Below are 13,928 nucleotides of genomic sequence, written 5' to 3'. Positions count from 1 at the left end.
TTAAATATTTTTATTTAATAAATATAAAATAAATATATCAAAAATTTAATTTTTTTTTTTAATGAAAAATTTTTATTTTTGTAATGTTAAGATAAACCATATATATACATAAAATATTGGGTTGAACCAAACGAATTATTATTATCATATCAAAATTTGGAAAAATGGTCTTGTGTTGGCCTGGTGTGACACCTACGAACAAATGATGCATGGCCACGTTTGAGGTTGGGCTACGTGTAGAGAAGCATGCATGCAGAACACAAAGAAGAAGAAAAGCAGTTTGTTGGAATTTTCAGAGTCAAGTTCGTGCGGAAGGTCGCACTATACTGCACCTCTCCTTCAATTCATCATCTCATACTATATATGCATCATGCCATCATGCATGCATAAGCTGATAAGCACAAATATAACTTTTTTTAATAATAAAAATTTACATACAAATATTTTTATATAAAATTAATAGTTAAAATCTATTAAATTATTTAATAACTTTTAAATTTTAACGATCAATTTCATATAGAAATAATTATATTTAAATTTTTATCTTTTTTAATTCATTAAAATATTTTTATTCACTCAAGTTTACATTAATAATAAAAAAAAATTTGATACACTGCAGTCGCATTTAAATAATTTTTAAAATAATATTTTAAAATTAATAAATTTTATATAATTAATACTTCTTGAATGCAGTTTTCAAATCATGTATTAATTCAAAATGTTTGCGTATTAAGGTAAACATTTATGTATGTAAACTATATTGAGTCTAACCTTAGAAATTTAGCACCGTTTATTATTAATATTTAGTTATTTACACAGTTCAAAATTATTTTGATTGGACATTTATATTGTAACACTCCTCTTTAGATGTTTATAAAAAAATGCCTCATTAAAATTTTATTAAAAAAAAATTTAATAAAAAAAATTTTAATATAAAAAAAAAAGAGTATAATATATTTTTTGTGATGATGACTATTTCATTAAAAATCTTGTCAAAAAAAATTTAATAAAGACAAAAATCTGATAAAAAAAATAGTACAATCTTCCTCTCTTGTCGACGTTATTTATTAATATCTCGAAATTAGCGCATCTCAATTTGATGTACCAAATTTTCAAGAAGGATTTTAGAAGTGACTTTGTAAATAAATCTATCAAATTATCGCTTGAGTGGATCTGTTGGACATCAAGTGTTCCTTGATTTTGAAGATCATTAGTGAAAAAAAATTTGAGAGAAATATATTTTGTTTTATCACATTGATGTATCCACCCTTAAGTTGAGCAATGCATGCTGTATTATCTTCAAATAGAACAGTTGGAGCTATTTTTCTATCAGTTAGTCCACAAGATGATAGAATATATTCGATTAAACTCTTGAGCCAAAAACACTCGTGACTTGATTCATGTATCGCTAGTATTTTAGCATGATTAGAGGATGTTGCTGCTATCGTCTGTTTTGTGGACCTCCATGATATAGCTGTATCAAAGTATATGAATAGGCATCCAATTTGAGATTTTTCTTTGTATGGATCAAATAAGTATCTTGTATTTATATAGCCAACTAATTGTGACTTGGATTCATGTGAAAAAAACAGTCCCATATCAACTATTCCATGGAGATATCGAAAGATTTGTTTAATTCCATTCTAATATCTTCTAGTTGGAGAGGAACTATACCTTGCTAGTAAATTTATAGCAAATGATATGTCAGGTCGTGTATTATTAGCAAGATACATTAGTGCTCCAATAACACTAAGATACGGTACTTCAAGGCCAATGGTATCTTTATTTTCTTTTTTAGGACAGAATTGATTATTTTCCACATCTAAAGACCTTGCGATCATTGGGGTACTTAATTAATGGATGTGACTTATCCATATAAAATATCTTCAAGATTTATTCTGTGTATGTTGTTTGATGAATAAAGATATCATTTTTTGTATGCTCGATCTATAGGTCGAGACAAAATCTAGTCTTTCTAAAATCTTTCATCTCAAACTCTTCTTTTAGAATTTTTATAATTGTTAAAATCTTTTCAGGGGTTCCAATAATATTTAAATAATCAACGTACACAACAATTATAATAAATTTATATGTAGATTTTTTTATAAAAACACATGGGCAGATATTATCATTATTGAATCCGTTTTTGGTCAGATACTCAGTAAGACGATTATACCATATTCGTCTATATTGCTTTAAACCATATAATTTTTTTTTACAATTTTACTGAGTATAACCCCTACGAATATTCATTAGATGGTTTAGATATCTTTAATCTTTCAAGAATTTTCATATAGATATTAGGATCTAATGATCCGTATAAATAAGTTGTCACCACATCCATTAAATGCATATGTAGTTTATGATATGTGGATAAACTGACCAAATAACGCAATGTAGGAGAATATGTTTCTTCATAATCTATACCGGACCTTTGTGAAAAATCTTGTGCCATAAGTCGAGTTTTATAGCGTACAACTTAATTTTTTTCATTTCATTTTCTCATAAAAATCTAGCTGTATCTAATAGGTTTTATATCTTTTGGTGTACGGACTACAGGTTCAAATACTTTATGCTTTGCAAGTGAGTCTAACTCAGTCTTCATGGCTTCTTCCCATTTCGGCCAATCATTCCTTTATCGACATTCTTCGATTGTTCATGATTCAAAATCCTTACTTTCATTCAGGATGTGTAATGCCACATTATATGCAAATATTTCATTGACAACTATTTTATTTCGGTTCTATTTTTCTCTTATAAAGACATAATTTATCGAGATCTTATCATTTTCACAATTTTCAGAATTTTCAGGCACCTAAAAGACTTCTAGCGTTAAAACTATATTAGAATTTTGGACAACTATAAGTATCTTTACTATGTCTTTATCCTTTTCAACATAAATAGTATTTACCTCTCTTCTTTTTTGATGATTTTTGTCTTTGGAACCGACAGGCCTACAACACTTTTGATGTGAATTTATTTTGATAGTTATTTGTCTAACTGGGACATCAATTCGAAATGGAGCATTTTCAACTGGTATATAGGATTTAGTTATCCTTTTCGTATCAAAAAATGTATCAGGCAATTCATTTGCTATTCTTTACAAATGTATAATATTTTAAACTTCTAGTTTACATTGTACTAATTGAAGATCTAAATGCATCAAGGATGATGCATTCTAATTAAGTTCCTTTTCAAGAAACTTATTCTCTCCTCCTAATGTTGAAAATTTTAATTCATCAAAATGACAATCTGTAAATCAGACTTTAAATACATCTCCAGTTTGTATCTCAAGTACCTCACTATAGAGAGAAAATCATATCCAACATATATCCTCAATTTTCTTTGGGTCTCATTTTGGTATGATAAGGCGGGACAATTGGAATATATATCGCACACCCGAATATTCTTAAATGGAAAACATTTAACTGCTAGCCAAAAACTAATTGCAGATGAGAGAATTGATGGTAACTTGTTGGCCTTAAACGAATAAGTGCTGTAGCATGTAAAATTGCATGCCCCAAACAGAGGTTGGGAGATTTGTTCTCATAAGTAATGGTCTAGCAATTAATTAGAAGTGTTTAATAAGTGATTCTGCTAATTCATTTTGTGTGTATGTAAACATGATTTACTAGATGCTCAATGCTTATTCTGTTATCCATACAATAAGTATCAAATACTTGAAAAGTGAATTCACTAGCATTATCAAAGCGAATTATTTTGATTGTATTTTCTAGAAACTGTGCTTTTAATCGAATAATTTGAGCAAGTAATCTTATAAATGTCAGGTTACGAAAAGATAATAAGCACACATGTGATCATCTCGAAGATAGGTCTAATATGACTATAAAATATCTAAAAGATCCACATAGTGGATGAATAGGTCCACATATGTCGCCTTGAATCCTTTCTAGAAATTCAGGAGACTCAAATTCATTTTTACTGGTGATGGTCTTGAAATTAGTTTTTCTTGAAAACATGCAGCATAACAAAATTCACTAGATTTAAAATTTTTTTGGTTCTTTAGTGAATATTCATGGAAGTTTTTAATAATTCTTTGCATCATGGTTGTTCTAAAATGACCCAATTGATCATGCCAAATTATAAATTCATTTGGGCATGTGATTCAATTGCACTAATTTTAGTATAATATAACCCAAATGAAAGTGAATGTAACTTTTCTAATATAACATTTTTATTTGAATCATGAGTTGTAATATATAAATACTCATAATTTTCCTCATTGTTTCAATATCATATCCATTTCGACAAATATTTTTAAAACTTGACAAGTTTCTTAGAGACTTAAATAGTAGAAAATAGTGCATTATTTATTATGAATTTTATTTTTTTGGAAAACAAAATTATGACTCTTCCAGAGCCTTCTATCACATTGTCTGAGCCAATAATAACTAGTATTAATACATTCTTCTTTTGGTACAAGATGAGTAAAATATATATTACTTTTAAAAATGGTATACGAACTTGCACTATCCATAAGGCAAATATTTTCATTATATGTTATTGCTATTTTCTTCAAAGACAAATAATAATAATAAAATGAGTAATAATACATGCACAGTAAAATTATATTCCTAATTAAAATTATTTTTTTTAAAAGTACTGTATATAAAAATAGTACCATATACTAATTTTTTTATTATTATTATAATAAAACTTGACATATTTAGTGATTTTGAAATTCTTAAATATAAACATTAATATTTTATTAAATATTATTTATATAAATCATATTCAAATATATAGGAAATAAAATTTAACAAAAAAAATTTACATTATTTATTTACATAAGTATTTAAAGATCCCAAATATTAAACTTTTCCACTATTTATCAAATGACCGATATTTCCTTTAGGATCCTTAAATAAATCAGATACTTTATAATAAGTGGTGTAATTTTTAACAATAACCTTTGAAACAAAATTCGTTTCCTTTCATTTGTCATATTTTTCAAGAACATTTGATAAAGATCAACTAGGTGCTCTGGGGTATAACAAGTATGTGACCAATGATCCTTTCCACCATAACTAAAATATTTATCCTCTATTGATTTATTTTTCCTATTATTTCTTTCTTTATCCCACTTTTGATGAGATCCTTTATTATGAACATAATTTTTTTTCTTTCCATAATTTTTGTTAGTACCAAATGTTTATCATTTACCTCTTATGGGATTATAATTTGCTACATTTGCTTCAAGAAATGGGGCAGTACCAGTTGAGCGCGTTTCATGATTTTTTAAAAGCAATTCATTATTACGTTCGGCAACAAGAAGGCAATAAATTAGTTCAGAATATTTTTTAAATTCTTTTTCTCGATACTACAGCTGTAGGAGCACATTCGAGACATGGAAGGTCGAGAAAGTTTTCTCTAACATATCATTATCAATTATTTTTTTCCACATAATTTTATTCGTGAAGTAATTCAGAACATTGTTGAATTGTATTCATTTATGGATTTAAAATCCTATAAACCCAAGCGTGTCCACTTATATTGAACTTGAGAAAGTATCACCGTCTTTTGATGATTATACTTTTCTTCAAGATTCTTTTACAGATCTGTAAGATTTTTTAGTGTGAGATATTCATTTTTAAGTATAAACTATTATTGCTGTATGTATGTACCGTCTCACACTATACTTATTTATATTTGCCTCCAAAATTTACTTTTTAAATTTTATTAATATTGATTCTAATTTTAAAAATTAAACACTATTCTAATAATATTTGTACTGTCCAAAATTATCTCAATTAGACATCTATATTGTAACGGTTTTAATTATTTTTCCAAAGCGCGATAGTTTGGGCGAAGTAAACATTCTTACTTCTCCGTGTTTCCTTTTTTTTTTTTTTGTTTTGTGGGGGTGTGTTTAGAAAAGTTACATCAAATATTATTTAATTAAAAAGGTGATATATGGAATATAGACTATAGATAGAGTATGGACAATTCATTGAAAAATAATAAAGATCTTAACTCATATTTTTATTTTTTAAATAAAAATGTTAACTTTATTTTCTAAATTTTTTATGTATTTTAAAATAATATTTACATTTTTATTCTTTTAAATATTGAAAATATACATTAAAAATTGAAAATAATTTTTGAATCCATCTTGTTTAATAAAAAAATTTGGAGAGAAAAAATAATTATAAATAAGTAATACTATATGTATATTAAAATTAATCACTAAAATCAGTTATTAGTATAAAATATATATTAAAAATAAATTAAACCACATGTATTTATATATAAATATATTAATAATTAATTTTAATAATTAATTTTAGTATAAAAATAATATTTTTGAATTAAAAAAGCGAGGCGGTGTAGCGTGTGGCGTGTGTCGTTTGTTTATACGCCGGTTGGAGGCGAAACCGCTAAAACTCTGCCATTCATTTATATAAACTCAAGGAGTCAACCTCTTCTTCTCCTGCATTGCACCATGCACTCTCACTCTCTCCTTTCAATGGAAACGCTCACCACCTCCTCCTCCATCTACCATCACTCTCTACCTCCTCCTCCTCCTCCTCCTCATTACTACTTCCTCTACGCCAACGGTACGTAATAACTCTACTATCACTTCGATATCCTATTGATTTCTCCATTTCTACTCATTTAACAATCAAGTTTAATTTCTTCCTTCCACAGGGACCACTGACCTCAAGCCTGAGGGACTCGACGGTACTTCCCAACTGGATCATAACATCATGCCCCAACAACCTTCTTTCTTCGTCAACCCAAACCTTCAGCCACCACAACCCCTCCTGCCCAAGCTCGAATATTTCTTCCAAACCGACACAAATGATGATGATGATTCCTCTTCCCTCACCCAAGATCTGAAAGCGCTTGCTGCTGACGCTGCCTTCCTAGCTTTCTCCTCTGCCAATTCGGTCTCTCAGGTGCTGGATGCTCACTCATCCCGGAACGATGACTTCGCGTTCTCCGCTAGTGGAGGCGGTAGCTCCTCCAACTCCAAGAAGGTTGTTGGTGATACATTTGGCCAGCGAACTTCAATATACAGAGGTGTTACCAGGTACGGATATGGGTAATAATCAATTCACTTCTGTCTCAATCTTGAAGGTCATGGATTTCAGCTGCTATTTTAAATTTCTTTATTGTTTGGTTTGGTTGTCTTTGTTCAGACACCGATGGACGGGACGATACGAAGCTCACCTGTGGGATAATAGCTGCCGCCGAGAGGGTCAAGCCAGGAAAGGCCGTCAAGGTCCGATCCTCTCTCTCTCTCTCTCTCTATTTTTTTTTTTAAAAATAGAACTAATAAGAAAATAATAATAATAAAAGGCGAAAAATATAATATGAATGTGGGGTGGTAGGGTAGGACACCTGATGAATTATGATGGGTTTATTTCTCAAGACTCAACAGTGTTTCAATGGATTACAGGTGGTGTTGGTAGGTAGGATACACACACTTTCTCAATGTATTACATCATGCTCATGCATGCATACACCATATTAAAGCATCTGTCATTTGTTGCTTCAATGTTAGATGTCATTTCTTTCTTTCACTTGATTTTGTATATCCAATGTGCCGCCATTTTTGTTCTTAAACTCCCTTGTCATATATCTCTGCCCGTTAACAATAAAAATAAATTGATAATTATTCAACAACAAATTTTTATATCAGATATGTCAGCTAGCTAAGGTAGACTTCATTTTCTCTGTTTCTATCTTCTCTCACATTCTCAATCACATACATATGTCATATGCCCTGCATTATGACGATGCAAAGTGTTGTGTTGCTGAGTTTAGCTTTCACTTTAACTTTTGCTTTCTATTCGCCACAAAAGCTGGGTTTGACCACATGCGATGAATCCCCTCGGCTCTCTGCACATTGAAATTTTGTACTTACATGAATGTAGTGGGAGTGTCCTTTTGTCTTTTCCTGAGACTCTGTGGCCCCTCTCTCATAATGATATCCTACTAGTGATTCTGAGACAAATTCACGGGATTTCTTCCATTCATAGATAGGTGTTTTTAACTGAGAAAATATGAATAACACAAGGGAGAAAACAAAAAATGCTTATAATGATAACTTTTTTAAGAAAAGAAAAAAAGTGTTTTGTCCTAATCTATTAGCTAGCATTTTAGCTAAGTAGAAGTAGGCCATTTTTTCGCCGGGTTTTAGGAGGATGGGTCTGTGCTGTCTTAATTAAGGCCTTAAGGGTATATAGACTTTGACAATGAGACAGCTAGTGTGGGATTATTGAATTTTAACCTCTAGGAAGCTAGTGCTAATTAACCTTTCTAAATAAACATTTGATTGGCCCTTTTGTACTTGTCTTAAACAAGAGAAAAGGGTGGGGAATGAGGATTGATGGATATACTCCTATATGGCACAGTGAAAAGAAGAGAAGGAAGCAAGTGGTTGCATGCATTTGATAACTTTTTCTTCTGTTCTGACCCCCCTTTTTTTTCCTGTTAGTAAAGTTTAGTTTTTGCCAGAATATATTGACCACTCTATTAGATCAAATTTGATTTATTCGTTTTTTTTTCCTGCATGGATTATGGCTCGATGCACGTCACCCATATCTTTTAACTACTTCTGCAGTATATTTGGGTAAGAAATATTTTAACAACCAACATTTTTTTCTCATTCTAAGCTTGATAGTATCTAGTTATTTGAATTGTGATTTTGTAATGTATAGTAAAATGTCATGGTTTGTCAGGTGGATATGACAAGGAAGAAAAGGCCGCAAGAGCCTATGACTTGGCAGCTCTAAAGTACTGGGGCCCCACAGCTACCACTAACTTCCCTGTAATAATCTTTTGATTCTATTCTTTTTAGATCATTGTAGTAATCAGTGTGCATAAGAAGTTAAGGCATAGACTTCATATAATCAATATGACTTGACAATTTTACGTTATTTGATTTGTCAGGTTTCTAATTATATAAAGGAATTGGAAGAGATGAAAGATGTGGGGAAGCTTGAATTTATTGCATCACTACGAAGGTTTTACTATGCCTGAGTTAGCCTGTTATACATATTTAAATGCATTTTAATGCAGCAAGCAACTAAACCTGTGTAGTTGTTCCTCCTTGTTGCAGGAGAAGTAGTGGTTTCTCCAGGGGAGCTTCCATATACAGGGGTGTTACAAGGTTATTTCCAAATTCCAATCTTCGAATTAGCAATTCAACATGTTATTGATGCTCATACATGCCTTTATTTTTTTGGATCCAGCAGGCATCATCAACAAGGTAGATGGCAAGCGAGAATAGGCCGCGTTGCAGGGAACAAAGATCTATACCTAGGGACATTTGGTCAGTTCCTTTCTGCCCTTTCTGTCCAATTTGTAATTTTAAAATCTCCAATCTACAAATTATGGTACTTTTGTGACAGCAAGTGAAGAGGAAGCCGCGGAGGCATACGATATTGCGGCAATAAAGTTCAGAGGGTTAAATGCAGTAACCAATTTTGAGACGAGTAGGTACAATGTGGAAGCCATAATGAATAATTCTCTTCCCGTTGGCGGGGTAGCCAAACGGTTGAGGCTTTCCCTAGAATCAGAGAAGGAAGAAGCTGCTAGTACTCATACTCATCAGCCACCTAAGACTGAGAGTGAGAGTAGCATCATGACATTGTCAACCATTCCGGCTCCTCCTGCACAGTTTGATTCTGTGACACCATATTGCTACCAATTTCATTCCCCCGATGCCGTTAACGATGCTATCATGCCAATGTAACTGCAGCTCCAGCAGCAACTGACTTCTATATGCGGCCGATAATTTGAATGAGATCGAGATAGCAGGATTGTGTTTGTGATACAGTTATACTAGGAAACGTAAACTGGATTATGCAAGTAACCTGTCATCTCAGAGATGAGCATTGAGCAATCATTTTATACAAGTTTCTAATTGCAAAAATGTGGCAACTCTAGCATAACAAACTCAAATCATATCAACCTAGTTATATCATATACATTTTTTTAGTACAAAATCACAAAGTACATCATTGTGTGACTTCGTGGAATGTGCTTACATTCCATTTTTATAATTAAATTAAATACTTATTCGTATTGCACAAATAATCTATCCAAACAATTCAGATAATTCGAATTTGTGGAAGAGAACTTCATCTTGAAATGGATAACCAAAAACAAAAAACTAGTTCATGGGCCTAAACGGTCCAATCCATTACGAGCCTCAATAGAATCGGGTTCAACATCTAGAACCTTCCGGAAAGCCTCCTTGGCCTTCTCTTTCATCCCCTTCGATTCATAACACTTCCCTAACAAACACAGCGCCTCCGAGTCAACTCGTTCTCCTTCACTCAGTTCCACGGCCGCTATCAGGTCCTCCACCGCCGAGTCAATTCGCCGCCTCCGGTTCACCGCTAATTTCAGCTCTGCTCTCTCCACTAGCGCGTCCGCGCGATCCTCCGTGGAGAGCAGCCGTACCGCCGGAGGCCAAAGTGCGAAATCCATGGATCTGAGGGCGGCGGCGTGGTGGCCCATGATTCGGAGCGCCCGGGCCCGGAGTATGTGTGCCGTGGGCTCCCTGGGGTTGAGGGAGAGGGCCCGGTCGGCTTCTGTGAGTGCAGCCCTGGCGTCTCTGGGGCGAGCGAGAGCGAGAAGGCGGGATGCTTGGGCCAGGTGGCGGTTGGCCTCTGGCTTAGGGTCTCTATTTCGGGCTCGGGTTCTGGCGTGAAGTGTTTGGTTGCGGAGATAGGTCATTACTAAGAAGAGGGATAATGTTAGGATTAAGATTCCTAATTGGAGCAACGCCTCCGTTGCCATTCTGTTATGGCGTGCTACTTGCTTTTGATTTATTTATTTTTTGCTGAGCGAGATGATGGAATCAAGTGTATAGACACTGTATAGACTATAGTAGATATTAAGATAAGACATAGACACGCCCTTGTATAAAGTAAATCAAATTGTATCTTTTCGTTTTTTAATAAATCAATTCCTATATATATATATATATATTTAATTTGTGCTGTTAACTTGTTATTGTATGTACTTAGACATAACTGGTATCAAAGATTTTGGATTACTCTAATATCGAGTTCGAATAACTTGGAATGTAAAAATGTTTGCAAGTAAAGATTGAAGAATTGTAGCAACAACTTGTGATGCAAAATCTGTAAAAAGTAGATCTTTGCATTAAAATTTATGTCCGTTAGAAATTGTCAGTCATCTAAACAAACTATTAACATTGCTTGGTTCTTGACTAATGCAGAGTACAAGAAGTTCACGGCAAATTACAAGCCTAAAATTACCTTGCAAAATTTGAAATTGAGACAAGCTTGCAAGTTCAATTGTTAACTTCAACCCCACACAACAGAGCTACAAATATTACAAAGTTCCAATGAATATCAAGATTATACAACAAATAGGCAAACAAAAAAGCAGAGGGGAGGTCAAATAATGCATCATCACTCCATTATTAATTGCTTGTGGCGATTAAGATCATTTAAGTAATTAGAGCAAGTATAGTCTTCAAGATCACATGCATCTAACAATAATGATCTTGGGGATTTTGTTTTTTGAGTGATCTCAACTGCTACCTCTTCGCCCTTGAGCAGCTTCACAACCTATATTCAAATTAAGTCATCATTTAATATTTTGTTTTTGATTTGCAATGGCGTGAAAGGATTCATATTGTTACCTTGTTCATGTATGGCCGCATGGAGGGCTTGTGGTGGACACATAGGGAAGCCGTTGTCATAGCATTCTTCATTTCAATAAGATCATACTGATCTCCTAATCTTGGGTCTACTATTTCCTTAATCTGCTTTGCATCCAACAGTGGTTTTGCCTAATCCATATATAGTGCAATATATATATAAGCCACGGTCCCTCTCAATATTTCTCAATCTAGTCCTAGCTACTGTGCAAGACTACTCAGAGATATAAAAGGAAATTTCAGTTGTTCATGCCATAATGTAACGTTAAATTTGTATTTTTCTTGCTATGAAGACATACCCAGATCACAAGACTCTCCCTGCTGTTTGAATCGACTGCGCGACGCCCAGTTATGAGTTCCAATAACAAAACCCCGAATGCAAATACATCAGTCTTCTCATCCACAAGTCCATGCATAAAGTACTCTGGAGCCAAATACCTGCAGCCATGAATGCAAGCAGCTATTTAGAGGTAACGATTTACAGAGAGACCAAATTAAGTAAGACACAGAAATAATTAAAGCAACCCGAATGTGCCTTCAATGGGGAACACAACATGATGTTCCCACTGGTCTGGAAGCCACTTTGCCAATCCGAAATCCGAAATCTAGAGAAGGAAAAGATGAAGGTTCAAATGTGAAGGTAAGTTAAGAATAATGTCATTTACAAGTGTAGATATACCTCAGCTTCAAAGTTATTGTCGAGTAATATGTTTGAGGCTTTGATGTCTCTGTGAATGATTCTTCTTGGACAATCATGATGGAGGTACTTCAATCCTTTAGCGACCCCAAAAGCTACCTTGAACCTTGCCTTCCACTCCAAGCCTTGAGAACCTGAAATGTGAGATGGAAAAGGTGTGAATAATGAATTGAGAAGCAAGGGAAAGAAAGAGAGGCGGCGTACCAAAGAGTAAAGAAGAGAGGCTGCCACGAGGAGCGTATTGGAGGACAAAGTAGAGGCCCTTCTCAATGCCAAATCCCAGAAGGAGTGCTGCATTTGGGTGGTTTATGTGAGCAATGATTCCAAGCTCTGACAAGAAATCACCAACTTGGTCCTCAATTTCCTTCTCATCATTCATCATCAGCCTCTTCACTGCTACAATTTGACCGTCCGGTAAACATCCTCTATACACTTCAGCATGACCACCTTTTCCAAGCATGTTCTCTGTTCAATCATCACACGTTCAAAATACTAAACCAATAATATCGATCGAGTTTGTAAATGCAAGCATGATGCATGGATTTACCAGGGGAGAAATTATCGGTGGCAGCAGCGAGATCAGCGTAAGGGAAATTTCGCCAAGAAGGCTTGGTTGGGATGCTATCGAGATCAATGGGAAGATCGTCATCGTCTTCGCCGTCTCTCTTGCGAGCCACCTTCTTCCTTAGGTTCTTCCTAGAGATCTCGTAGCTAGCGGCTAGCAAGGGAATGTTCGAGAACCTTCTAACGTTCTTGAACCTCAGCACGTCAATCATTACCTTCCACTGCTGCTGCCCGTTCACGTCCCCCTTCGTCGCGTTCGCCTTTGGCAGACCCGGACCCGGCGGCGAGGGAGGGCGATTCCCCGGGGAATGTAGGCTGCTGTAGTTGCTACTGCTCCCGCGAGAGCTGTAGTCGGAGTCAGCAGTCGACATAGCTTCGAACATCCCCCGAGGCGATGCCAATTCATCGGAGCCTGATTTAGATTCCTCCTTTCTGTTGTTGTAGTAGTAGTTGTTATAGTTATTGAAAACCCCCCAATCTATATCTGGATTCGCTTTCTTTATCACCTTCTGCAACTTACCCCTAAATTCTGCAACACAAACAAAACAAAACAAAGAAGGATTCAAAACGCTTAGCTCTTTTGCATGGTTTAATTTCAGAAACAAGTCGACCAACAAAATCTACCTTGCATGGTTTCTTTCCTCCTCTTATTTCTCTTTCACTTTCTTTCTTTTCTTTTCTTGTTTTTATTTTTTATTTTTTATTTTTGGTAGCTACGTGTAATCAATTGTGTTTGTTTTTAGCTATTCTTCTCGAATGATGATAGATAGGATGGTAGCTTGCATGGACCTGTGAAGATAACGCACGCGGTGCTTTTGAATCTTCTCTGATCTGTGTTTGAATAATAATAATGGCTGTTGGTATTTAGTTTATTCCAAAGAAGATTCGTGAGCCCAGTCACTCCACCATGCTAGCACCAATCTCATAAAAGGAGGAACAACTGTTTGTGTTCAAAGCATTTTCCTGGTTGGAAAACGTAAAAAAAAAAAAAAAAGAAAG

The 13,928-nt window shown here is 34.1% G+C and overlaps 3 protein-coding genes across 4 annotated transcripts; 1 reads left to right on the top strand and 2 right to left on the bottom strand.

Annotated features, from left to right (window-relative positions):
* Positions 1-6,434: 6,434 nt before the first annotated feature.
* On the top strand, positions 6,435-9,875 carry LOC107631371 (AP2-like ethylene-responsive transcription factor AIL5). Of its 2 annotated transcripts, XM_088506524.1 has the most exons (9): positions 6,435-6,578; positions 6,670-7,054; positions 7,164-7,246; positions 8,688-8,797; positions 8,920-8,993; positions 9,089-9,139; positions 9,225-9,301; positions 9,381-9,738; positions 9,818-9,875. In XM_088506524.1, exons 1-8 carry the CDS (start codon positions 6,464-6,466, stop codon positions 9,722-9,724), a joined length of 1,239 nt encoding a protein of 412 aa, XP_088362650.1. In that variant the 5' UTR covers positions 6,435-6,463; the 3' UTR covers positions 9,725-9,738; positions 9,818-9,875. The 2 variants fall into 2 exon arrangements, with proteins under 2 accessions (XP_088362650.1, XP_088362649.1); XM_088506523.1 differs by having other exon boundaries at positions 9,222-9,301; positions 9,381-9,866.
* A 13-nt stretch (positions 9,876-9,888) lies between these two features.
* Positions 9,889-10,957, bottom strand: LOC107631372 (Tetratricopeptide repeat (TPR)-like superfamily protein). Its single transcript, XM_021119619.2, has one exon. It carries the CDS (start codon positions 10,774-10,776, stop codon positions 10,150-10,152), a length of 627 nt encoding a protein of 208 aa, XP_020975278.1. The 5' UTR covers positions 10,777-10,957; the 3' UTR covers positions 9,889-10,149.
* A 139-nt stretch (positions 10,958-11,096) lies between these two features.
* Positions 11,097-13,691, bottom strand: LOC107633801 (receptor-like cytosolic serine/threonine-protein kinase RBK1). The gene is made up of 8 exons (XM_016337403.3): positions 13,554-13,691; positions 12,913-13,458; positions 12,570-12,830; positions 12,348-12,499; positions 12,194-12,273; positions 11,968-12,106; positions 11,651-11,800; positions 11,097-11,576 (listed from the first exon to the last, which is right to left on the bottom strand). The coding sequence occupies exons 1-8, from the start codon at positions 13,558-13,560 to the stop codon at positions 11,418-11,420; spliced, it is 1,494 nt and encodes a 497-aa protein (XP_016192889.1). The 5' UTR covers positions 13,561-13,691; the 3' UTR covers positions 11,097-11,417.
* Positions 13,692-13,928: the final 237 nt, after the last annotated feature.

Source organism: Arachis ipaensis, chromosome B3, assembly GCF_059453495.1.
Source record: "Arachis ipaensis isolate K30076 ecotype BB chromosome B3, ASM5945349v1, whole genome shotgun sequence".
In the NCBI taxonomy this organism is placed as follows: domain Eukaryota; kingdom Viridiplantae; phylum Streptophyta; class Magnoliopsida; order Fabales; family Fabaceae; genus Arachis; species Arachis ipaensis.
This window is presented reverse-complemented; position numbering and strand designations above follow the sequence as displayed.